We start from the raw sequence: 26,236 nt of genomic DNA, 5'->3' as shown, positions 1-26,236 counted from the left end.
ACGCAAACAAAAATATACAAAGCAAGCTAAACAGGAAGTAATGAAAAAAGAGAAAGCACTGGAATTAAGAAAGGTTCCCTGTAGAAGATGGGATTTTAGTTAGGACTTAAAGGAAGCCAGGGAGATCACTAGTGAGAAGGAAAGAGAAAGAGTGTTTCAGGCATGGGGCACAGCAGAGAGAATTCCTGGAGCTGAGAGATGGCATGTCTTGTTTTAGAACAACCAGGAGGCCAGTATCACTGGACTGAAAATTATGTGTTGGACAATAAGGAGTAAGCAGAACAGAAATGTAGGAGAGGGGTGTTCTGAAGGGCTTTGAATGCCAAATAGTACATTTTGTATTTGCTCCTAGAGACAACAGGAAGTCTCTGGAGTTTATTGGATGGGTGGGTGGGGGGGGGGGTGACATGATTGGATATGAGTTTTAGGAAAATCACTTAAGTGGCTGAGTGGAGAATGGATTGGAGTGGGGAAAGACTTGAGGCAGCTGGACCCACTAGTAGGCTATAGCAATAACCCAAGCATGAGGTAATGAGGGGTCTGTCCTAGAGTAGTGGCTGTGACAGAAGAGAGAAGAGGGCATATCTGAGAGATGTTGCAAAGGTGAAAGGGGCAGGCCTTGGCAACAGATTGGATATGGGAATGGGGAGGTGAGAGAAATCTAGGATGACTAGATTAGAATATTTTCCCCTACATTAGGGGATTTAAGGGCTGAGTAAAGGGTGTGGAAGAGTAGTTGCTTGACCAATAGTTAACATTACAGTGCATGAACAGAGTGAGGAAAGAGTGAGGAATCTAGGATGACTCGTAGGTTGTGAACTTGAGGGACTGGGAAGATGGTAGGAGGTATGTGTGGGCTGGGGTCACAGTTTAGGGGGAAAGATGAGTTCAGTTTTGGACATGTAAGTTTAAGCTGTCTACTGGGCATCCAGTTCAAGGTGTCTGAAAGGCAGTTGAAGATGCAAGATTGGAGATCAGCAAAGAGATTGGGGCAGGAAAGGCAGATATGAGAATCACTAGCATAGAGATGGTAATTAAATCCATGGGAGCTGATGAGGTAGTAAATGAAGCAGTATAGAAGTAGAAGAGGGACCAGGACAGAAAAGTGAGGGATACCTACAGTTAGAAGCCATGATCTGGAGGAGGATCCAGCAAAGGAGACAGAGAAGGAGCAGTCAGATAGGGAGGAAGAGAACCAGGAGAGAGCAGTGTCCTGAAAATCTAGAGAAAAAAAGAATATCATGGAGAAGAGAGCGATCAGAGAGGTCAAGGAGGATGAGGATTGAGAAGAGGCCATTGGATTTGGCAACTAGGAGGCCATTACTGACTTTGGAGAAGGCAGTTTTAGTGGAATGCTAAGGGTGGAAGCCAGACGGTAAAGGATTAAGAAGAAAGTGAGAGGGAAGAAAGTGGAGGTACCTACTGAAGATAAACTTTTTAAGCACTGTAGCTACAAAGCCCAGAAAAGATATAGGAAAGGTAGAAGGATGGTGAGGGTTTTTTCAGGATAGGGGAAATTTGGACAAGTTTGTAGGCAGTAGGAAATGAGCTAGTGTAGACTGAAAAAAATATTTCCTTGGACTCCACTCTTCCCAAGCAGTTGATGTGTTGGATGGTTGTCAGTCTGATTTGTTTTTTTTTAAATTCCCCAGGCTCGAATGTGTATCAACATTACATGATTAATTTGCTGGATATCAGCAAAAAACTGTAGCTCCACAAGGGGGCAACAGTGGCCTAGAGAGTTGAAGTCATTTGCTTAAAGATTTACTAAGAATGGCATTAATTGAGAAGCCTCAGCTCTAGCCCCACTTCTTTTCTCTGGTCCTAAACCAGAACATGACCATTTTTCTCAGTATTACTCTCCCACTCGTTCCCACAATGGGGCTACTTTCATCAATTCTGCCTCCTCCCACTCTTTCCCACAATGGGGCTACTGTTCATCAGTTTCTCCTCTTCCTCCTCCTATCATCATTATTATAATTAGTCAAGGACAGAACAGGGGCAGAACGTACTTACTCCAAATGCTGAAGGGATGAAAAAGCTGCAAGTATCTTAACCAATTTCGGAAAGCCCTGGGGACCCAACACTGGGCCAAGCCTAGAAGGAAACAGCTTAGGTGAGTTCCCGAAAGAATTAGTGTGATGGTATAATGAAAAGACAGTTGACCTTCAAAGGTCAGGAAAACCTGAGTTCAAGTATGGCCTCGACATATTGGCTGTGGGAGCCTAGGGAAGTCATTTTACTTCTCCTTGGTCTATGCAGTACTCTAAGACTGCAAAGAAAGTGCCAACTTGAATGGATAGAGGCAGTTTCAAGTTCTGTTCTGTAAGACTCAGATGAGTTTCTTGGTCTCTTTTTCTCAGTCTCGTCCTTCCATTTCCAGCCCCTTTCCAAGGTAAGCTCAGAATAAAACAAATATTTTCTGATGTAATAGTCATCCCCATAGGCCTATCTCCTTACTTTTCCTTGTCCTCTGCTCTAAGTTCTTTCACCTGGCCCTGGCTCCGTCTGCCAGTGACCCTGAGTCCTCCCTGTTTACACTAGATTTCTATTTGAGACACCTATCGACACCCACAGAGCCCAGTGAACATACCCCCAATGTGCTAGACCACAGGCACTGCAACTGTGGACTCTGCTGCCTTCTCTCCAATGGGATGGAACAACATTTTAGAGTCCCCAACACTTCTAAACCACAGGGACCCCAGGCCATATTTATATAGCCTTTTATAATTTTCCAAAATGTCTATCTCAGAGCAACTTAGTGAGATTACTCAAGTAATTTGTTAAATATGTTAATTTTCTTATTTGTAAAATGAACATGAGATTCACTCAAGTGAAGGTACTCACCCACGATCAGAAAGCTAGTAATGTCAGAGAGTAGGGCTTGAACCCAGGTCTCCTGACCACAGGTCATAGAATCATAGGAAAGAACTGGATGGAACCTTAGAGGTCATAGACTCCAAAGTCCTCATTTTTACAAATGAGGAAACTGAGGCCCAGAGAGATTAAAGTGGTTTGCCCAGAGTTAGTATCTTTTTTTTTTAATGCCCAATGTTCGCTGGGGAACTTTACCTTTAAAATATGAAAATCTGCAAATATCCTCTTCCCCTTTAAATAGCTTTTATGAGAAACCAAGTCATCGACCCTTGGCTTCCTTCTTCCTCCCACCTCCCATATATTGCCCAGGACCCTGAATTTTGCATTCTTGGTCTGGCATCTGCCGCTCATCTAAAGTGAGTGAGACATTTTGAGAGCGGCAATTTTTTGATGCTTAAAATAATTTTCAAAAGAAATGGCCCTTAGTGTTTTTCTCATGAATTTCCTCTTTTCTGTAACAATTTTAGTCCTGCTCTAACCATACGTTGTCTTCACCCCTCCTCCCCCAAACAGGAGTTTTTTGTCTTTTAGGTGGAGGAGGAGGAAATTACCTTAATTAACACTTCAATCGATGATGTCAATAATATAGTATGGAACTCGTACCAGTCCTGCAGAGGCATTTTCCTTTAGAGGAGCTCAGGTACAGCCTGATCTGGTCCTTTTCCCTAGGCAAAAGTTCCTGAGCACTGTGTCCTTTTTCCCAGGAGTTGGTAGGGAGTCATAATTTAAGCCAGGTGGTGCAGGTGGGTGGAACATGTGCTATGGTAGTTCAGGTCATAACCAGAAAAACTCAGAGATCAAAGATAGCCCATTAACCTTAGCCAACTTTGTTACAAATGAATGTTCTTAGTCAAAAGAGGAAATGGGAGAGATGATGTGGTAACTACACTGTGGATCACCCTCACTAACAGTTCAGCGTTCAGGCCTTGCTGAGCTAAGACGGCAGGCTGCAGAATCAAAGACCATCATATGTTACTCACGCAAACTCAAGCTTCTTCAGGTCTCTGATGGCAGGAAGAGGGGTGCAGGCCTCTATAGGGGCATTTCCTGAGCTACAAAGAATATGACATGAGTGATGTTACAACTCTGGGGTTGATCTTAGGGGCAGAGTATCCTGTCTAACAGGATGATTTGAAAGTAGGTAGTCCCCTCTCCATTTTTGCCACTGGTGACTATCTACACCTGTAACTGACGCTTCACCATTTGAGATTTATTCCACTGGGGCAAAAGAGTGCTAAATTCCCATTAAAATACATCTCCTTCCATGGAGGTAATACATTAATTCATTCACTAGTAGTTCTTATTATATAGCTTTGTATGAGAAGGAATGAGATTTAAGATTGGATTTAGATAGAATTGTTTTGAGCGGGGAAGAAAGAGAGAATAGGAGAATGGATTCAGTCCTGGGCTTTACCAAGAAGAACTGCTACAGTGGAGGGAGATCTGGGGCCAGCATCAGAGTACTCGTTGACCCGTTGGGTATCAACGGCACCATGAAGGGGTAAAGAGGCAAAGAGATCATTCAGATAAACTTTGCCTTTTAATTTTGCCAGGCTCTGACTTTGCCCAGAAATCAAAATCAGGACAGGTTTCTCATTCAATGGATAAGGAAGCCAGAAGTATTATCATTGTTCTTATTTTAAAGGAAGAAGATTCCAAGATTTTCACACTTCTCTAGATAGGTCATTTTCTAAATTTTCAAGGAAAAGTAGTTGGACAGGCATGTGTCTATTATCCCTGGGGTGGCTAAATGGGGGCATTGGATATTTATCCAAACTAGAGAGAGAATTAGAATGGGAGAATTTGGCTGTTGGGTTTTCTATCAGTATTGATTGGTCTCCACCAGGGGTGGGGAACCAGTAAAGTTTGGATTCAGTCAAAGGGCTGCACTTTGTAGGATGTAGAAGGTCACATGTGGCCTCGAGGCTGCAGGTTCCCCACTCCTAGACTCTTGACACTTAGGGATTAGGTTCTTCCAGGATCCACTGTAGGGTTTCTGCTTTTCTACGCTGTTGGTTCTTACTTATATCTAGGAGATCCCACTTTTCCCTCTCTACTTTTTGTAGGTCAGTGACTGGGCAAAAATCTCATCTTCCTCTTTCTCTCTCTAGTGGGCTCTTTTTCCAGTGGCAAAGCTGTTTTCTCCCAAATGACCTCTCTAGCCTGTCCTAGCCCACCCCTTATGCAAAGCCCCTTTCTCCTTCCCACCAAGAGCTATCAAAGTTCTATGCTAGTGAGTAAGCCACTTACCGTTGGATATGCACCAGGCTACAAAGGTCCTCCACATCCTTCATGGACTTGACCTTGAAAGGATCAATGGTGAACTTCTCAGTGGATCTTCGGAGTAGATCATATTCCCCACTCTGCTGAAGGGATTCCCACAGCCATACTGTGTCACTCAGAGATGCCCTGTGGATGGAAGTCCTCAGACCCAGGGATCTAGGAACTTCCCACAGGGAACAAATCCCTAGAGTGGACCCTCGGTTCCAAAATAGCCAGGTCCCAACCCAGAAGGAGAGCAATTTGCTGCGAGAAACTGTTAGCCTATACAAGTCACAACCATTCTTTAGAATGCAACTCTTCTAGGAAGCCCTTGAGTTCTCATTAATCTCTCCTTCCTCCATAGCAGTTATTTTGGTATTTATCACATATTAGTGTGATATTATTATTTCATGGCTCCATATGTATCCTGTCTTCCCAACATTATTAGGCTTTGGAAGGCAAAGATTTCATATCTTCCATAGCACTGTGCTATCAATGCTCAATAAAAACTCATGTAATGAATTACTGGAGTGTATAAATGAACCAAAGAAATTCCATATCCCCAAAAAAATGTTTCTGGAAACCTATGAAACAAGTGTGATATGCAGGAGCGAAGGCCTTCCTGTTCCAGGGGTTGGTCTAACTAATCATGAAAACTGTATTGAACTACTTTGAACCTCTCTGTGTATGTCCAGGGAAAAATGATCAGTTGAAAAAGTACGTACCAGAATGTGCAATCTGTATTTCTCAAAGAATATATATGACATTGCATGTATTTTTGAGGACCTGAGATTCTGTAACTGTGACCTTGAAGGCTATGTAATATTTTTTTAAAAATCTTGTTAACCAGGGTGTGGCTGGTTAACTTAACAGATTAGAGGATGGTGTCAATGAGTTCAAAGGTTCACTCTTCATGATAGTGAATGTTGCCCTGATCCGTGTTCATAGGTTACATCTCCCATTCCAGCCAGACACTTGAGAATGTGGTATAATGAGAATCAGGTGAGAAATAGAGACACAACTCAAACATTATTCTCATGCAGGAAAGGTAACATTATTCTATGGTTCCTTTGAATTGTGGGAGAAAGTGTGGCATATTGGAAAGAACCTTTTACTAGGAAGCAGAAAGTCTAACTTTTGATCCTAACATTCTTCCACAAAGTAGCTGCAGGATTTTCAGCATATGTTGGGTCTTAATTTCCTAATCTATAAAATGGGAGGACTGAACTATCTGACCTTTAAAGCCTTGCCTAGCTCAACCTCTGTGTTTGTGTATGGATGTATGGATGTATGTGTTGCATTGGGGTGCCTTCATGTGGAAGACAAGAGCTTTGAACCGGGACTCTGTACAAAGTAGCATGAGACAGGAGGCTCACTATTTTGTCACCACATTTCCATTCCTAGAATATTTGCTGAGAAGGTCGGGGGCAGGGAGTGGTAGGGGAAGGTGATTCGGCAAGGAAAGTGGTGAACATTGCTTTTCAGCTCCCCTCCCATTTCAGTCTTTCCCCTGCCCAGGGCCTCACCTGAAGCAGGTGACACAATCAAGTTGGACCAGGATCCCTAGCCCACGCAGATTAATGGAAGTGTTCCTGAGATCCAGGGAGAAGTCCTTACCAGCTGCTTTTAGGGCCTCACCCAAAACATGAACATCTGGTGGGGCCAGTCGTACTCCCCAGAAGGAAAGACAAGAGGGTAGTCCAGCTATTACATGCTCCCATAGGTGTCTGTCAGTTGCCTCATGGGCACAATGCAGCAATTCAATGAGCTTCCCAGGCCCCAGTGTCTCAGGCTGGAGTCGGGTCAGATAGTTCAAGAGTACCTTCTGCCTCTTGCATACAAGCTCAACTTGCTTAACCCCACCAAGGAGTCCAAGGCAGGAGGACAGGGGTTGGAAGAGAAGCCCAGTCAGGAAGTGGGGTACCCTCTCCAGCCAGTTGTCATAGGGTTTCTTCTTTCTAGGGGTCAGGGCTAGGTATCTAGGGAGCTCTTTGTCTTTTACTTCCTCACTAAGTGTCAGCCTCAAAGCACCCAGGAAGTTCTGCAGGAGAAAGGTAGAGAAGGCCATCTCTGGTTCCCTGGCTGTTGGAAGTGGCCACACAAAGTCCCCCCAAATGGCAAACTCCTTCACTTCTGTGGAGGGGAACTGGTCCTCTCTCAGGACATTGCAATGTCTCTGGCCCAGTTCCCATGCCAACTCTGCCAAGCCTGCCAGGCAGTTCCTGGGCCAGGTTTCAGATGGCTTCTTTTCCCTGGTTCTCAGTACTGAGCAAAGGAGGTGGACAAAGAGTCCCGTAAGTGTGGAGGGAAGTTGGGCAGGACCCTTTGTGCCCAGAATCTTCTCACAAAGCTGACAGAGGGAGAGGCACACAGAAGGGCTGTAGCAGTGACTGAGCAGGTAGGGCTGGGCCCGGACAAGCCTCAAGGCCTCATCCCTGTCTGATGGTGAGTTCTGGAAGTACTTTTCAAAGTAAGACTCCACCTGCTCAGGAGAGAAGCCCTGCACCTCCAGGAGGCTGTCTACCTTGGCCAAGTACTGACTAAACCTTCCCTTTGGCCTGGCTGTGATCAGCAACGTGCAACCCCTCAAGAGCTTCCTTTGGAAGAGGCCAGCCAGCAGCCCTTTGATGGGCCGTGGCTCCCCAGGAGAGGGGCTGGCTGGACAATTCAAAAAACCATCTTGGCCCTCCAGATCCTCAAATGAGTCCAGAATGATGAGAATACGATTTGGGTGCTTCAAAATGTATTTGAAGACTTCCTCATTCTCTTCCAGTGGATGATGACAGAGTCTGAAAAACATATCCTTCAAACAGTAGTCATTCCCTGGCATGTTCAGGCTGCGGCATTTGTAGTGAAAGACAAATTCATACTGGGGAAGCTGGCCCCGGGCCCAGTTCCTACAGACCTCCTGGGTCCAGGCACTTTTGCCCAGACCAGCCTTGCCCAGTACTGCAATCACTCGCGTCTCTCTCTTCTGTCCTCTGGTGTTGGCAAACACCTCTCTCCATCCCACATGGGCCTTCTGTCTCTCTGTCCAGTCCTGGATCACCAGTTCCTTCTCCAGATACTTGCTATTTTTCTCCACCTGGGTTCTTGTGAGGTCTAGATCAATATAATGGATGTTGGGATCCTCTGGAATATCTGCATAAGCTTTGTGCAGAGCATTACAGAACTGTTCCACAGACTCTGCAAAAACCCAAAGGGGAGTTGGTAACCCAGTCATCTGAATGGCTCCCCCACACTGTTATCAGTTTAAACCGCTTCATAGCTACCCCTCAATCACTGTAGGATTCTTGACCTTCCTTTCCACCTAGAGAGACCTTCCCCTCCACTCATCTTTCCCTTCTCTTAAGTTTTACTGTTTCCTACAATTTAGCACTTGACTTCCTACTATCTTGTTTTCCTTAGTGTTTCAGGTATGGAGCCTTGACTCCACAACTAGATAGAATATAGAATCCTGGGACTCAGAGCAGGAAAGGTAATAGGATCTTAGATTTATGATCTACACACAAAGGAACTTTAGAGGTCATCTGGTGTAAACCTTTCATTTTACAAATGCAGAAACAGAGCCCCAGAGGGATTAAATGCAAGGGTATGCTGGTACACATTTAATAACTATTTCTCCAGGGGAAAAAATGTATACAACATACACTTTTAAACTTAATTTGCATTGTTAACATTTTGTCCATCACTTTTAAAAGTCTAGAGCAGTAGTATTTAAACTCAAACAGAAATGGAGCCCTGCAGGCTGCATGTTGATTTAGAAAGCCACAAGTTAACATAATCTATGGTGCACTGCATTTTTAATTTGTTAATCATTTTCCAATTACATTTTAGTCTGGTTCAACCACACTCTAGGTCAGTAGGCCCCGAGGTTGATATCTATGAGGGCTTCTTAAACTTTTTCCCCTTGCAGTTCCTTTTTCCGGACTTTGTGCAACATGCTGTGAGGGCCTGTGCAGTGCAAAGTGCACATGCTTTGTATTCAGATCCAAGGCTACAGGGAAGTTGCAGGTTGCAACACTGGGCAAGCGCTACCAGAAACACCTCAAATTCATTACGTATTTGATTTTGAATTCATTTTTGGTCATTGCATTTTCAGAAACCTTTAACTCTTGCCAGATTTTTCTCACCCCCATGTGCTGCTGGTGGGCAACTGACAAAAAAGTGACCCAATTCCAGATTTGTAATCTTTGTTGATTTCTGAGATGTAAACTGTCGTACTGAAAATCTAACAATTGGCTAGCTGGAGCTGGCTACTGCACACCCCTGTAAATGACTCCCCCAAGGTGAGCTAAGGAGTAGCAGAAGTAGGGGACTGGTAATATAAAGACAAAAGAAAACAGTTCTATTAACTCAATACAATCAGTTAAATTCCATTGAGTTCTATTGTCTTGAGAAAGACAGGGGCAAGATATGTAGAGTGCCACCTTTCCAGTCCTTCCAAATCCTGTTATTCAAGGGGTCAAATATGCCCCTTGGTTGGCATATTGTGTCACCCAGAAACATACCTGTTTTTCCATCTTGTGAGGTTAGAGCTGAGGCCTCAGGCATGTTGGGCATATCCATTGCTGATGGAGTAAATGGACTGGTGGAGCCATGCCTGTCAGGGGATACTGGGAGACTCTGAATGATGGCACCTCCCCCTGATGAGGCTTGTGAATCAAAAGTGGTCATGAGTCAGCTGGAAGTACTTGAAACACTAAGGCTAAAAATGGCTTTTCCACCCAACCATTGGGTCATTCCCATACTCCCACACACTCTACTTTGGGCTACAAGGCTTTAGGGGAGTGTGGAGAGCACAAAAGGAGTTTTAAAAATTCTTCATTACAATAATCCTTTATTTCCACAGAATTTCCCTTTCAATACCACTCCCTCTCCCCAAACCAAAGAGCTCAGATTATTCAGTGTTTCCTTTCATCACAACCAACCGAACCTGGCAATGGTTAGCTCGGCCATTTTGCAGTTAGAGGAAACAAGGGCTCAAGAAAGCAGTTAATTATCACCGAGAGGAAAATCAGGTGTCTTCAATCTCAATCTAAGTCTTTTCCTGTTAGATTACATTTTTTCTGTTGCCTCAGTTTCTCATTTTTATTTTTTGGAGAATTTTTTTGAGGGAGATACTGATTAGAGAGGAAAAAGAGAAACTCTAGAGGGCCAAAAAGGCTTCACTACATAGGCAAGTGCCCTGAGAGGTGACGATAGAAACAGGGAGAAAAGTACCCCATGTTTCATCCAGGCTGAGCTGCCCAATACTGGTGTGGGGGAAGCTGGGGTTGACATCTGTGACACACTTACCTGGGTATAGCAAGATGTTGGAGACCCCGTTTTCCACTGTGAAGTGGAGGACACCTTGGGGCAGAGTAGGGAAGGTGGGGATGATTTGGATGGGTCCCCCGTTGACTTTTAGGCAGGTGAGAACAGGATTAGCTGAGGACAATAAAGGAAGACAGGGTAAACAGAATCTTCAGGAATTTTACTTCAGTGGAGATGAATTCCCTAGTCCTGAGGAGATTCCCAAGTGACTTTCAAAGTGAGCGTCTTTACCCCAATAATTTCCCAGGAGGAGGAAGAAATTGGGCAGAGAAGGTTTAGGCTGAAGGTGTAGGAGGAAGTTTGGGATTAGATTATGAGGGAGTGTATTGTAGAAGAAAGAGAACTGTTTGGAGAGTCAGAGGATTTAGACTTGACTCCCCAAATCCTGCAATTCACTACTTAGGTGACACTAGGCAAGACACTTTCTCTTTCTGGACCTCAGGTTCATTAACTGCAAAATGAAGAGAGTGGACTAGGTGACCCAAAGTTACATAGGTAGTATGAACTCTCACTCCAATCCTAGCACTCTTTTCAAAGCTGCTTCTCAAAAAACTCCTTTCATTGGCCATTTCTAATCTCTCAGTCCCAAAGACCAAACTACTCCTTAGAAACTAACTCCAGGACTCTAACTATAGCCAACATAAACACAACACTTTCCCCAAATCCCCTCACATACTAGGCACCAAGAAGGTTTCTTCTGTGGAGAGCAGGCTGGGGTTGACAACCTGGCCTGGGAGAGGAGACAGAGATCCCTTCAGGGCCAAATTGTTTCTGGAAGACACTATCTCTGAACTGCTGGTTACCAATGGAGTAGCTGGGGATGCCTCTGTGAAGAAAGAAAAAGCCATATTTCATGAAGGCCAGGTTCCTCCATCCCACCCAACCCAAAGTAGCTTGTCAAAAGTGGGATATAAGCATCCAAGAAACAAGGCAACAGTTTGCCTGTTGTAGTTCAGATGTAGGTGGGGAACTACAGTCAGTGAGTGAAGATTAACCTTCTGAGCAAATTAGGGTGATGAAGAAGTGGTTATGGCTAGAGGAGGATTTTTCTCTATCTCTAATTGGAAGGGAAACTCATGGGGCTTCCTCTTCCATCCCTGACAAGTCTGTTTTGATTCATTCATTTGTAACCTGGGCCCCTAAAGTGGGCTTCCACGAGAGGATTGAGTAGGAGTTGGGACTGGTTGTCACTTGTCACTCACCACATCTTTAGGAGCCCCTTAGGGGAATTCCTACTCAGAAAGTATAATAATCACCTAAAAACACAGTCTACACTATGGTAACTTGTACTTGGTCAAATTTTTTTTTATTGTCTGTGCCCTTCTATCCACTTCCCAGATCCACACCCTAACTTTCTCATTAGAATGGTAACCTTCAGAGGAAGGGATCTGTCTCCTCTTCTATAAGACTAGGAGAACCTTAACCCTTTGTTCCTTCATTTTTGTGTAATCCTTCCTCATATATCACAAAGATGCTGATGGGGAGGGGTAAACAGTGGGGAGGTCTCAGTTAACGTTAGTGAACAGACCAAGGAGTGTCCCAATGGGGGAGGGGTCATATTGACTCTAGGAAGTGTTAGCCTGGAGAAATGGATACATCTTATTTCTTAGGATCTGAGGTTATCCAATCCCGTTCCACCACCCCTATCTGCCAGGGCCAGTCTGGTAACAGCCTCAGTTCCTTTTCTTTCAAGTAGTCACCTGGGATGGATTGGAATCATCTCAACTCAGATAAGGGCAATGGATCTTATGTCAGGAGGTTCTACTTGCTCCTCGCTTACATTCTTCCTATTCTGTCTATCCATTCTGATGCTGTACCCTTTCCCCCAGTCCTCACCTGGAACAGCAGAGAGTCTACCTCCCTCCTTGTCTGAGTTAATCCATTCAGTTTGGAATTGTAGCTGAACTTGATTTGACAGGGAATGGGTGTAAACTTTCCTGATTTATGGTATCTAGTTGGTTTTAGACAATATTTCACATCCATTCACTCCAGACATCTTGGGACATATGCCCTGACGCCTGAAGCATACCCTACTTATTTCAGCTCCTTCTCCTTTCTACCTTTTGCTACTCTGATTGCTTCAGGAAAGGGCATAATAATTGATTGTGCTACGACTCTCTCTACTGTTCCTGCGATTCTCCAACCAAAAGCTTCCTTCCCTGGACACTATTCCTCTATATGTGTTCTTCCCCATTATTAAAGTATAAACTGCTTGAGGGCAGGGATTCAGGCATGTGGTAATTATTTGTTCATTTATACATGCATGCGTTCAGATTGGACTCCAAAGAGGGACCAAATCATGAACTAAAACTCTATCCCTGCCCCTAGGACCCTTGTTGGCTATACAGTTCCAATTTAAGAACTGACCAGTTGTACTACAAACATGTTCTCCAACTGCTTTGGAAGAGTTTAGGTTTCAATGTGTATAAAGTAAAAATATTAAATTCCTTAAGGAAGAAACTCTAAGACCAACTGGGTAAGCAAGGAGAAGGAAGGGCAATGATATTCTATATTCCCTCAGCCCTCTGTTACCTTCTCACCAGAGGTTGCTATGGAGAGGCTTTATGGGACTTATCTGAAGAGTAGTGTTTCTGGGGGTTGGGGAACGTGTAGGTGAACGAACTCTTCACTGCAGTTTTATTTAATTAACAATAATAATAATACTTCCATTTATAAAATACTTTATTTCATACATAATTGTTCAATATGGTCTTTCTTCTGTTCAAAGTAGCTACGGATGGAAATGCTATCTTGGGATATCAAAGATGAGCCTTCCCATAGCAATAGCCCATGTGGCCTATTTATAGTTATCACCATCATCCCTTATACTTGCATGGTGATTTATGGCTTACAATGTTGTTTCACTTATTTTTATCCCATTTTACTCTCTTCGGAGGGATTTTGGATTGTGAGTTTGCCTCAGTCAGAAAGACTCAGGTTTGAGTCCTCTGATGACTCCGACATACATTGACTGTATGCTTCTGAGGAAGATGATTCCTCTCTCATTTGCCCTTGTGGAAATTCACTAAGACCTTAATTTGCAGAATAGGTACTGACCTGCACTGGGGAAGGAAATTTCCTCCTCTGGGAATTCTCTATACCAAATGAAACCATAGATCCAGTGCCTGTACCTATCCTATACTCGATTCTTTCAAATGATGCTATAAAGAAAGGTAAGTATTATTATTCCCATTTAAAAAATGAGGAAGCCGGCTCAGAGTGGTTGTTTTATCCAGGGTTGCACAGCTAAGGTTTTCATCTGCAAAACTGGGAAGCTGAATTAAATGACTTCCAATGTCCTGTTGATCTCAAGTACTCCACAAAAAGAAGGTCAGAATTGTCTCTGAACTGTGGTTACTGAGGAAGATAGAGGGAGGTTGAAAAGGAGGATGGGACACCAGATCCCCAGATAGCTAGGAAAAAGGAGAGACCACCAGGAACAGAACTTTCAAATCATTGTCAACCATATACGGTCAAAAGGAAAGAACCCATTGTTTCTCCTGTCTCCTCATCCAGATATCCCAAACTCACTGCTTTGGACTGTTACCTGTCCTTCAAATCATATTATACAGTCCCTTGTACCCCTGGTCAGAGTCATATATAATTGAATGATCCCATTATTAGACAATAGCATCATAAATAGATCTGTGCTATAAATTTAAAATAAACAAGCAGGTTGAGTTTGAAATGACTAACCTAACTCAAAATCTGAGTTAGGGATAACTATGCTCACCTGGCTTTCTGCGTTTGGCCTCGCAACTGTCTGACTGAGGCTCAGGGTTATCCAGAAACACTGTAGAGAGAAAACGATCTTGGAGTGAGTGTTCACTGTAAGCTTTGGGTGGGATGGAGTTAGGTCCATTTGTTTGAAAGTAATCATAAGGCTCTGAAGTCTCCATGTAGCAGAAAGGATCCATTTTCTTATGACTCACAAGGACTATTTTCAAATCTCTACTTCTGCCCATATTGCCTCTCCTTTTTTCTTCCTACTAGCTAAACTACTGAAGTGACTCCAGAATTACTTGGGTCCTGTGAATTTGTTCTGGGTCCTAAATTTTGAATGTGGTTCATTTTGAGAAGGCAGACACACACAGTCTGGAGACATGACTCCAGTGGCCCCCCTTCCATGGTTTCCCATGGACAATGAAGGATGATATCTCTAAGCTAAGAAAGCACATTAGCATGCCCAGAACTTGATGATGATCCATACCCACTCCATCCCACTTGACAGCAGAAAGCTCAAGAAGATCCTAATGCTAACTTGTCATCTCAATTGGGGAACTGCCCTGTGATGGGAGATATAGCATGGGACCAATTTAGCATGAAGTCATGGACCAAAAGATGATGAAAGGAGAGCTGGAAAATCTCCACTATCAGGTACCAAGTACCAAAGAGAATATCTAAAGACACAAAGTTGGGCAAGTAAACTTTGTACCACCTCATCTTATTTTCAAGGATTAGGCATCCATTTCAGATTTCTGAGTGAATTAGATTTAATTATCAAGAATCCAGATAAAATTATATCAATCAGCAGTATGGACTGAGCACCCAGTATGGAGAAAGCTTTGTTCTGGGAACTACTGGAGGCAGCAGGCATGGCTCTCATGCTTGGGGAGGTTATAATCTAAGGAAGAAGGCAAGATATCCCAGAAAAATCTAAAGCCAATAGGCAAAGACTATATACAAAACAGTACTAGACAACACCACTATAAAGTACTATAATTAACATTTAATGCTGAAGAAAATGCAGAATAGGGAGAATTAATTCATTCAATAATTTTTTTAAGTGCTTGAAAGCATGGTATGAGGCATTGAACAATCTAGAAAGTCTTTCATTAGACTGTAACATTCCCATTAGACTTAAAATCCCTTAGGGGCAAGAACTGCCTTTAGCTTCTTTTTATAACCTCAATGCCCAATGCCTGGTACATGGTAAGCACTTAATTGATCAATTAATTTCTAGAGGAAAGTCAAAATTTGGAGGCAAGGTAGGAGGGATGTGAGTTTTCAAGAGAGGGGAGGAAGGAAGAAGATGGTGGAATGACTTTATGTCAAGGCTCCAAGATGAAAGCAAGTGGTTATAAAAGCAAGTTTTTCTATTTCAGCCTGAGCATTGTGGGACAGGGAGAAATAATTACCTAAATGAATAATCTTAGGTTCAGAGGTGGTAATCATGATTGGAAAAGAGATGACAGAAACCCAAGCTCCCATGCAAAAGGCAATAAGAAAATGGGTAATAGAAACGTGAACTCTTCTGAGAGACAAGGATAGAGCTGGACAGCAGATTGAGACGTATTTTTTGGACATGGTCAATGTGGGCATTAGTTTTGACAGACTATCCTTGGTTTTTGTTTGTTTTTTGTTTTTTTTTACAATCTTTTTCTTTTCAATTGGAGAGGGGTAGGAAGGAGAGAAAATAAACTTTTGTTAATTGAAATAAATTTTGAAGAAAGGAAAAAGGTAAACTTCTAGGAGACAAAAATTTCTCTAGGTGTCCAGATTTTGACTGTGTTGTGAAAGAAGACTTCACCAAAAGTATTTCTTTAACCTGTTTGGGCCACCAACGGTGGCATTAGATAAATGGAATTTTATAGTACTTCAAACTCTATGCAAAGGAACTAAATGGTTTCAGGACAGTGACTTTGTAGTCCCAGAGGAGTATTTTAATCCAAGTGCTGTTTCAGAAAGATGGTCCTAACTCCTGAGGAAAGGATGGAATGAAATAGTCAAGGGTGTTTGGGGAGGGAAGAGGGAGAGAATAACTTCCATTCTCAGTGGAAACTGCTAGGTCATTCACTTACATCTTTTCTGACATTTGTGTGATTTCTGTGGTATCTCAGTCAAAGCATCTATATTCTCGTTGATCACCTCATCTGGGCCAATGTTCCCTAATATGGAGGAAAGTAGGTCAGTCAATAAACATTTATCAAGCACCAACTATGTGCCAGGCACCATGCCAAGCACAAGCAAAGAAACAAAGATGGAAGAAAACTAGCCAATGTCTGAGTTGTGTCTCCACCATGTCAAAAGGAGTCTTACAAACTCATCAGAGTATAGCTTATGATGATCAGGTGGAATGATCTTCCCAGAAAGAATAAGCAGGAATACAATGCTTAAATCAACTAAGATATTCCAAACTTACCAAAAATGCCTTCTGTCTCTGGGTGTCGATCTGAGAACATGTATTCTGCCAGTGCCGCTGCCAAGGAAAGAAAAATATAATCCATCAAAAAGACCAAAGAAGTCTCCTACTTCCCATTGACATGAAATATCATCGAATTATCTTCCATACAAATGGGATGTGGCCTTGCACCCCCTTTCCTTGAACCAAGTCACCTGTGAGTGTTTGCCTCAGCCTACTTCCTGATGGGGACTACTCAAGAGGCATTACTAAAGTTTGCATCATCCCAAGAAGCAAGAAGAAGCAACATGGTAGCCATCCTGTCCAACTATTCACTTGTAGCAACCCATAACCACTCCCAAAAGCATCTGGGTTGCACTTCTACAAAAGCTGCTGTAGAAGTGGAAAGTGCTCTGAGAAAGTGATCCCTCACCATCCTGGTCTTCCAAAATCAGGCCTGGACCATTGGTGGGCAAGCTTCTTCTTTGGGAAGTCAAGTCATTTATTCTTGTCAACTGTATTGTGATGCCCAGAGCCCTTAGGAATTTTCCAAATTGCTCATGATACAATCACTTGTAATCTAGCTCAGGAGGCCATCCATGATGAAGCAACACATCAGTAAGTCCACCAAAACCTGCTCTGGGCCTTCCTCATGAGTCTTGTTAGTATTTTCCTTGTTGCTCCACACTTATGCATCAGGGCCCGTTCCCCCTCTCCCTATTCCTTCCCTTTCCCCTTCCTACGTACTTCTTTAGGTTAGGCAGGTTGCTTAAGTGTAATAATAGTTGTATATTTTTCTTAAATAAAGGAAAACAGAAGCAAAACACCAAAAAAAGAAGACAAGAAGCCACTCTTTCCTTCCTTCCTTTCTTTTTTCTTTTTTTCTTTCTTTGTATCAGTTACCATACCTCTCCCAGGGTCGCACCAACTTGGAAGCATTTGCAAACATCCAGAACTGACTCTGAAAATAGTAGCATGAAAAAGCCTGAAACTTGACACAGTGCCACCCCAGCCTCAGGGGAGGAGAGCCTAACTTTAACATAAAGTTCAAAGTCAAGAAATAGATTGAGAAAATGAGCAAACAACAAAGAACTTTACCATAAAAAGCTACTATGGTGACAGGGAAGACCAAGATATAAATTCAGAAGACAGCAATGTGAAACAGCTACCAAAAAAGTTTCAAAGAAAAATGCTAATTGGATCAAACCCAACAAGAATTCCCAGAAGAGTTAAAGAAAGAGATAAGAGTAGTATAGGAGAAATTGGAAAAAGAAATGAGAGTGAAGCAAGAAAAATATGAAAAGAGAATTAGCAGGGACAAGAATTCACTGAAGAGAACTTCTTTTTTTTTTTTTTTTTGAGTAGTAAATGTCTTTATTACCCAGTACATAGTACACAACCAGTTCAGCCAGTACACAGCTGGTTCAAGCTAATAAATTCTATAGAAGCAGCTGGCTACTGTATCAGGTAAAGAGACCCAGGGTAAGCTGTCCTTGGGCTGAGGAGAAACTGCCTGAAACAGTGTTTTGAGGCTAGGGAGAAACGTGATTTTAGAATTGGGGTCCAATCTCATTATCAGCAAAGTCCTTCAAGAAAGTGAACATTTTAGAAATCAGGACTTTAGATAAAGGGAGAGGGGTGGATCTCCCCAAATCATCGGTTATTAATAATCACTTCTCTGCAAGAAGGAAAAATCTCATTCCAAATAAACAAAATATTCATACAATATCCCAAAGGACCCAAAAAGAGTTGCACAGATTCAACTACAAAGGAATCCTTAAAGAAATGAAGGTCAGCATAATGGGATGGGAGAATATTCAGTGTCACTATAATAAAAATAACACTATTACCCAAAATAATTTATACTTTTAATGCTATACTATGTCACAGGAAATTTTACAAAAACATAAACTGAGGCATTTCTCCCAGCCAGATAACATTCATTAACAGGGGCAAGTTTGTTGTTGTGTTTGTCCTTTGCTTTTGAAAAAGACCATGACATCAGAGAAATGATGACACGTCTTTCTTGAAGAGAACTTCTTAAAAAACAGAATTAGCCAAATGGAAAAAAGCTTTAAATTAAATTAAATTAAAATTAAATTTTAAAAAATAATTTCTTAAAATAAGAACTGGGCAAATAGGAGCTAATGTTTCCAAGAGACATTAAGAAGCAATAAAGTAAAGTCAAAAGAATAAAAAAAAAATAGAAGAAAATATGAAATATCTCATCAGTAAAACAACTTACCTGGAAAATTGAGGAGAGATAATTGAAGAATTATTGGATTACCTGAAAGTCATGATCAATGAAAGAGCTTGGACATCACTTGTCAAGAAATTATCAAGGATAAAATAGAAATTGAAAGAATCCACCAATCGCCTCCAAAATGAAAACTCCTGGGATTATTATAGCCAAATTCCAGAGCACCCAGGTCAAAAAGAAACTACTTCAAGCAGCCAGAAAGAAATAATTCAAATATCATGGAGCCAGGCCTTTATTTTAACTCTTTGTATATATCTTTCTGTTTCAGGTGTGTCTTTGCAAACAACATATCGTTGCTGCTGGTCAGGATCACACAAGATTTAGAGGCTTCCACATTAAAGGAGCAGAGGGCTTAGTAATGTAATATTCTGCAAGGCAAGGGAGCTGGGATTACAACCAAGAAGCAACTACCCAACAAAACTGAGCATAATCCTTCAGGGGAAAAAGGAATAATGAAATAGAGGACTTTCAAGCATTCCTGATGAAAAGACCAGAACTGAATAGATTATTTGACCTTCAAACAGAGGGCCTGAGAGAAGCATGAAAAGGTAAACCTGAAAAAGTAAACAGTAAGGGACTCAATAAAGTTAAATTGTTTACATTTCTCCATGGGAAGATGATACATTTAATTCCTAAGAACTTTATTAGGGCAGTTAAAAGGAGTTTACATAGACAGAGGGCAAAGGTGTGAGTCGATTGTGTTGGAGTGATTTTTTAAGAATGAAGGGGTGAGAAAGAGAAATGCACTGGGAGAAGGGAAAAGGGAAAGGTAGAGTGAGGAAAATTTTCTCACATAGGAAGAGTTATTACTACGGAGGCTGAAATGGGGGTGGTTATGGCAGACAATGCTTGAACCTCACTCTCATCAGAATTGATTCAAAGAGGAAAGGAGTATGTGTACAAATGCACGTATGTGCACATGTGTGTGTGTGTTAGTGCATGTGTGTGTGTGAATATGTGTGTATATGTGTGTAAGCTCAGTTGTATTTAAAAATGTAACTTATCCAGTAGGGAAACTGGAGGGGAAGGTAATAGAAAAAGGGAAAGGATGATAAAAGGGGGTAGATTAAGGGAGACAGCAGTTAGAAGCAAAATAAATTTTTGAACAGAGACAGGATAAAAAGGGAGCGGGGAAGAAATAGAAGAAAATGGGATGGAGGGAAATATACAGTTAGTAATAAGAACTATGAGTGTGAATGGGATGGCGTCACCTATAAAACAGAAACAGCTAGCAGAATGGATTAGAAATCAGAATCAACAGTATGTTGTTTACAAGAGACATACATGAAATAGAAAGAATTACACACGGAGTTAAAATAGAGGCCAGGAGCAGAATCTTATGCTTTAGCTGAAGTAAAAAAGGCAGAGGTAGCAACCATAATCTTAAAGCAAAAACCAAACACAGACCTAATTAAATGGGACAATCAAGGAAACTACATTTTGCTAAAAGGTGTCATAGACAATGAAGTAATATAAAAACGTTTTACAGCAACTTTCTCTGACAAAGGCCTCATTTCTCAAATATATAGTAAGTGTAGAACTGAATCAACACTTTTTCACAGGCTGTCTGCCATGCCTAGAACGCACTCCCTTGCCTGTAGCTGATGATTTATGTGGGCTTATTTTGTGTCTTGCAACTTCACTGAAATTAATTGTTTTAACTAGTTTTTTAGTTGACTCCCTAAGGTTCTATAAGTATACTATCATATCAGCTGCAAAAGTGATAGTTTCATTTCTTTATTGCCTATGTTTACTCTTTCATTTTCTTTTTTTGGTCTTATTGCAAAAGCTAGCATTTCAGGTACAATATTCAATAATAATGGCTGTAATGTATATTGTTGCTTTATCATTGCCCTTATTGGATAGGTTTATAGCTTATCCCCGTTACAGACAATGCTTGCTCTTAGTTTTGGATAGATACTACTTATTTTGATAAAAGCTCCATTTATTCATATGCTTTCTAGATTTTAGATTTTTAAATCTAGAGAGCCAACTTGACTGAATTGAATTGAACCCTGGAAGTATAATGCAATATGTAATGAAGCTGGAAAGATACATTGAGGTCAGGACGTGAAGAGCCTTAAAAGCTAAACAGACTATAAGAAATGATGAACAGGAACAGTTTAGAAAAACATGGAAAGACTATAGGAACTGATGAGTGAAATGAGCAGAACCAGGAGAACATTATACACAATAACAGCCACAGTGTGCGAGGACTGTTTCTGATAGATTTATTCCTTCACAGCAATGCAAGGACCTAAAATATTTCCAAAGGATTCTTGATGCAAAATGCCATCCATATCCAGAATTGGAATGTTTTCTCTTTTGTTATGTTTTGTTTTGTTTTTTTCTTATGGTTTCTCCCATTCATTTTAATTCTTCCATGCAACATGACTAATGTGAAAATATATTTAATAAGAATGTATGTGTAGAACCCATATAAAATTATGTGCCATCTTGAGGAGTGAGGAGGAAGGGAGGGGGAGAAAATTTAAAACATATGGAAGTGATTGTTAAAAACTGAAAACAAATAAATTAATTTTAAAAAAGCTGAATAGAAGAATTCATATTTTATCTCAAAGGTAACAGGGAGTCACTGAAGTTTATGGAGCAGAGTAGTAACATGGGAGGTGGGATTACCACATTTATTTCAATGTTTTGAATTTATATTGGAAAAGAGAGCACCATGCATAAGGAGGAAAGAAAACAGACAGACCTGAGAGCTAAGGGCACGAGTGAGTACAAGTGGGTCCATGCCAGGTACAGACAGAAAGTACAATTGAAAATAAATCTGGAAAGGCAAGGTGGGGCCACTGTATAAAAGACCTTTAATGTCAGAGGACATAGTTTAGAATCCTGACTTTACTACTTAATATCTGTGAGTCCTGAGGGAAGTGATCACCCTTCTAGCACGGGGTTTGGACTAGCTGATGTCTAAGGTTCCTGCCAGCTCTAAATCCAGTGGTCTTATGGATAACTATCAGATCATGGAATAGGTATTTGGTTCTATAGTAATTCCATAGTGATCCAAGGGGGGAGACATCTGCCTGTGATGGCAAATCTCCATACTCACCTAAATAGCTTGGGTTTGCATCTGACTCAGCCTTCTCTAGGCTGTAGCCTAAAGAAAGGACCTCCCTTCACACATAGGTAGTATAAAGAAGAGTGTGACTTCCTCTCCCATCCAGCTAATTAAAGCTTAAAATATTACCTTCCTTTGCTTAGAGCAGTGAATTCATTGGTGTAGGTAGGTAGATTGGCTGTTATCCTTTGCTCTCGAAGAGGACCAAAATGACATCACTATGCTAAAATCAAGTTTCAATGTATAGGAAACTCCAAGAGTAGAAAGCCTGACTGAATAAGGTAGGTCAGTACCTTTCAATTTACAGTATTAAAGAGTTGCCCCAAATGTTGAAAGGGTAAGCAACTTACCCAGGGTTACACAACCAGTAGGTGTCAAAGATAGGGCTGTAACAAACCATAATCTCTATTAAAATTCAGGTGTCTTGGAGAAATATCACAACTAAATGTTATACCTGTTTTATCAGATCTTTTCCTGACAGCAGTTTTGGGTACAGTTTTTGGGGAAAGGGGGTGAAGGCACTGTGTCCTTTGGTTGAAAGAGGAAGCCAAGAGGGAAAAGTGGAGGAAATACATGTTTTACAACATAGCCTGGAACTGGGTGGGTGGAGGGGAGAAGAGAAGGCCTCTGTGATGGCCTTACCATCAATGCCCTTCATACTTTTTCCTTGGATTAGGTGTCCTTCCCTTGCTTCCTCCCATCTCCACCAACCCTTCCATCACATTTCTGGCCTGGGTTCACAATAAATAGGTGAATAAGACAGATCAAAGACAAGAAAATTAAAAAAAAAAGAATATGAGGATATCTCTGACATTTGGGATTTTGTCATTATTGTTGTTTTAAATTCAAACCAAAGGTTAAAATGCTGCCACCACCACCATCACCTTTACCCATGCCCCCTTACCTATCCTGTCATAGGCCTCTCCTGTCCCCTCATCTTCTATGGCATTCCACAGCCTGTTGACCTGATCACAGTTGATTGTGTCAGTATCAGGATCTGGAAGGAAAAGATGACTGGATGAAAGAGAAGCAATATAGTATTCTATCAAAAGAGTTCTAAATCAAGAGTCAGAAGACCAGAATTCAAATCCCTACTCTTCTTCTATCTGTCAAGTCATTTAACCTCTCTGAGCCTCCATTTATGCCTCTGTGAAATGAAGCTATGGGCAACTAGGTCACACAGTTAATAGAATGCCAGGCCTGGAGTCAGGAAGACCTGAGTTCAAATCTGGCCACAGACCCTTACTAGTTATATGATCCTGAGCAAATCACTTAACCCTGTTTACCTCAATTTCTTTAGCTGTAAAATGAGCTAGAGAAGGAATTGGCAAACCACTTTAGTACCTTTGCCAAGAAAACCCTGAACAGAATCACAAAAAGTTAGACAAGACTAAAAAAATGACTGATTAATAACAACAAAATTAAGTTATTGAACTAGATAGATTCTAATATCCAGATCAAAATTCTATAAGCCTATGAGTAAGGCTCATAAGGAGTAAGAAGTCCCTGGAACAGACAAGTGGAAAGACGGCCAGGGGTGAGTTTGAAGTAGAAGCCAGTCTCCAGTCAATGAGTACTACCTCTGTGATGGCCTTATGGTGCTGTCCATGGTGCTGCCAGGGTTACTGGGACACAAGTAGTCCAGCCTCTGGGAAGAAAGATTTTGCTCTTGAACAGGGGCTAGATCTGAATCTTGTCACTTTGTTCTAGGACCCTAAGTGCCCTAGTTGGACCCTATAATCTCTGTAGTTATACCAGTAAGAAAGTGTTTGGAGTAATTGCTAAGAATTACTCAGTTTGGAGTCACTGCTAAGAGGCAGCTAGATGGTGGAGTGAATATACTGCTGGACCTAGAGTTAGGAAGAGCTGAGTTCAAATCTAGCCTCAGACACTACCTAGCTGTGTGGCCCCCTCTGTCTGCCTCAGTTTCCTCAACTCAAATGAGGATCATAACAGTACCTACACTCCATGGTTGCTGAAAGGATCAAAAGAAATGATATCTGTAAAGCACACAGCACAGTACTTGGTACCATAGTGGATATTTAACAAATGCTTATTTCCTTTTACTTTCTCTTGCCATAAGAAAGTGAATCACATCAAAAACAATTAGTAAGCAGAAGATGAGGAAGGCAGCAACATGGTATAATAGAAAGATCACTTTACGTGAGAATCAGAGGATCTCTGGTTCTATGCAAATCTGACTCTATCACTTATTGGATGTATGACCTTGAGCAAAAAAATTTGATATATCTAAGAATTAGCTTCCTTATCTGTTAGGGTGTAAGCTCAGTTTTCATGTGAATGGTTTCAGGCAGGTAAAAATGAAGGCTTCTAAACCTCAGAGCTCTCAAGAGGCCCCCCAGGGAACAGCTGGGAATTGAGGAGTGAAACACAAGCTATCTTGTATTTCCGCCTCTTCTCAGTGGAAACTTGCTGGGGAGAGCATCCCACCCTTGAGATTGGTCCATGGTCTGAGCACACCTGTTGTTAATTAGCTAGGGGCTGAGAGCACGCATGGTATTCATGTGCAAACTATTCGGCTGGGAGAGCTTAAGTAGGGACAGGGAAGCCTGAGGTGGCCCCTTTTTGCTGCGGGGTCCCCTCCGGGGGTTCCTCCCCTCTTCCGCCCCAGTCCTCTCGCTGTATGATCCTTGCTCCTTGAGGAGGAGGGGGGTCCTTTCCTCCTGGGGAAGAACTTGCCTGCATATGGACATGTAACCAAGACCCTGAATAAAGCCTAACCCTTGTTTGACTCTGGAAAGTCTCTTCTCTCAATACGTTTATCTGGCTGGCCACCGAAGACCTGGACTAAGGTAAGAAGACTCAGGTAGCCCACGGTCGTTAGGCCGAACACTTATCTCAAAAAATTACATGAATTAATTGGATTAGATGATTTCTAAGATCCTTGTGGCTCTATCATTCTTGGTTTTAAGAAGCAAGGAAGAACATGTTTCTCAGATTCTCCACAATCTTCAGAAGTTCTGTATTGTTCCATGGATAAAATACAAACTCAGCTTGGAAGTTAACCTTTTTTTGAGTCTGGTTACAGCCTACCTTTTTAGATTTCTTCTTATAAATTTCCTTCACACATTCTCTGTTCTAGCCAGATTGGATAACTTGCTTTTCCTCAAACATCTTTCATCTCCCTGCTTTTTGCAGTTTGTCCTACATGCCTCTTGTAATGCACTTCCTTCTCATCTCATCCACTTGGAATATTTAGTTTTCTTCAAAACTCAAGTACCACCTTCTACAGGAAGTCTTACTAATTGCCCTAGTTTTTAGTGTTCTTTCCTTCCTGAAATTATTATATATTTACTTATCTGTGTAAATGTTTTATTCCCTTGGTTGCATGTAAATTCCTGGAGAACGTAGAGTATTTTTTCATTTTATTTGCAGCACCAACTAAAGTACATTGCTTTGCAAGAAATAGTTGTTTAGTAAAAGTTTGCTGAACTGATTGACAACAATGTTTCCTCTGATTGTAAGGGATTCTGTGGGGGAGGTCATACAATATGTAGTTGCCAGGAGATTATGAAGGTCACCCTTCATTTGACAACTCAGGAAATGAAAGCACAGAGAAGTTGAGTGAATGGGCAATAGGTAATCAGTAGGAAATCTGATATTCTTTTTTTCTCCAGCTCTTTTCATTTAATTTTCCTTTTTTTGTGTATGTGTTTGTAAATTTGTTTTATTTATTTTAAACTTAAATACAAAATGAGAAAAGAAAAAAAGAACATTTCCATATACACAACAGAACACAAGAGGATTCAATATAAAGCAATACATTTCCATTTCAAGAAAACCTATGTGATGAATATTGTTTTCAAAGCTACCCAGCTTTTCTTTGCTTCCTTCTAGGTTTTCTTTTGTTCTTTGCTGTGCACTTTTTACTTTATTTTTTCCATTTCCCTACCTCCCTCCCCTAAGGCTACAATTAAATGTGGATATTTACATATACATAAATATATATGCATGTACACATAAACACAAACACATATGTATACATGTATGTATATACACACATACATGTAAGACCATACTATGCATATCTCTATTTGTCATTTCTTTCTCTGGAGGTGGATAGCATCTTCCTTCATAGGTCTAAGTCTTTCCATATTTTTCTAAATCAACTAGCTCATCATTTCTTATATCACAGAAGTATTCCAACACAATCATATTGTAGCTGAGATTGTCTAGGAAGGTTCCCCCCACCCCAATTTTCTGTTTTCCTTCAAATCTTGGCTATATTAATCTTAACACAAGGGAAATCTGATATCCTAACCAAGATCTTTTGATTATAAAACCAGTGCCTTTCCCG

The 26,236-nt window shown here is 41.3% G+C and overlaps 1 protein-coding gene across 3 annotated transcripts in view; it reads right to left on the bottom strand.

The window, feature by feature from the left end:
- CIITA (class II major histocompatibility complex transactivator) overlaps positions 1-26,236 on the bottom strand; it is a 73,902-nt gene that overhangs the window by 7,662 nt on the left and 40,004 nt on the right. For all 3 annotated transcript variants that reach the window (XM_072609145.1, XM_072609153.1, XM_072609160.1), the window contains exons 3-13: positions 22,823-22,915; positions 16,598-16,654; positions 16,257-16,343; positions 14,189-14,248; positions 11,132-11,281; positions 10,438-10,569; positions 9,651-9,794; positions 6,666-8,325; positions 5,128-5,286; positions 3,858-3,929; positions 2,017-2,097 (exon numbers count right to left, since the gene is read on the bottom strand). In XM_072609145.1, coding sequence (XP_072465246.1) covers positions 2,017-2,097; positions 3,858-3,929; positions 5,128-5,286; positions 6,666-8,325; positions 9,651-9,794; positions 10,438-10,569; positions 11,132-11,281; positions 14,189-14,248; positions 16,257-16,343; positions 16,598-16,654; positions 22,823-22,915 — 2,695 coding nt within the window. The remainder of the gene's footprint in view (positions 1-2,016; positions 2,098-3,857; positions 3,930-5,127; positions 5,287-6,665; positions 8,326-9,650; positions 9,795-10,437; positions 10,570-11,131; positions 11,282-14,188; positions 14,249-16,256; positions 16,344-16,597; positions 16,655-22,822; positions 22,916-26,236) is intronic.

The sequence above is a fragment of the Notamacropus eugenii genome, chromosome 1, assembly GCF_028372415.1.
Source record: "Notamacropus eugenii isolate mMacEug1 chromosome 1, mMacEug1.pri_v2, whole genome shotgun sequence".
NCBI lineage: Eukaryota > Metazoa > Chordata > Mammalia > Diprotodontia > Macropodidae > Notamacropus > Notamacropus eugenii.
Note: the sequence above shows the minus strand (reverse complement) of the source record. Positions and strands in the feature narration are given on the sequence as shown.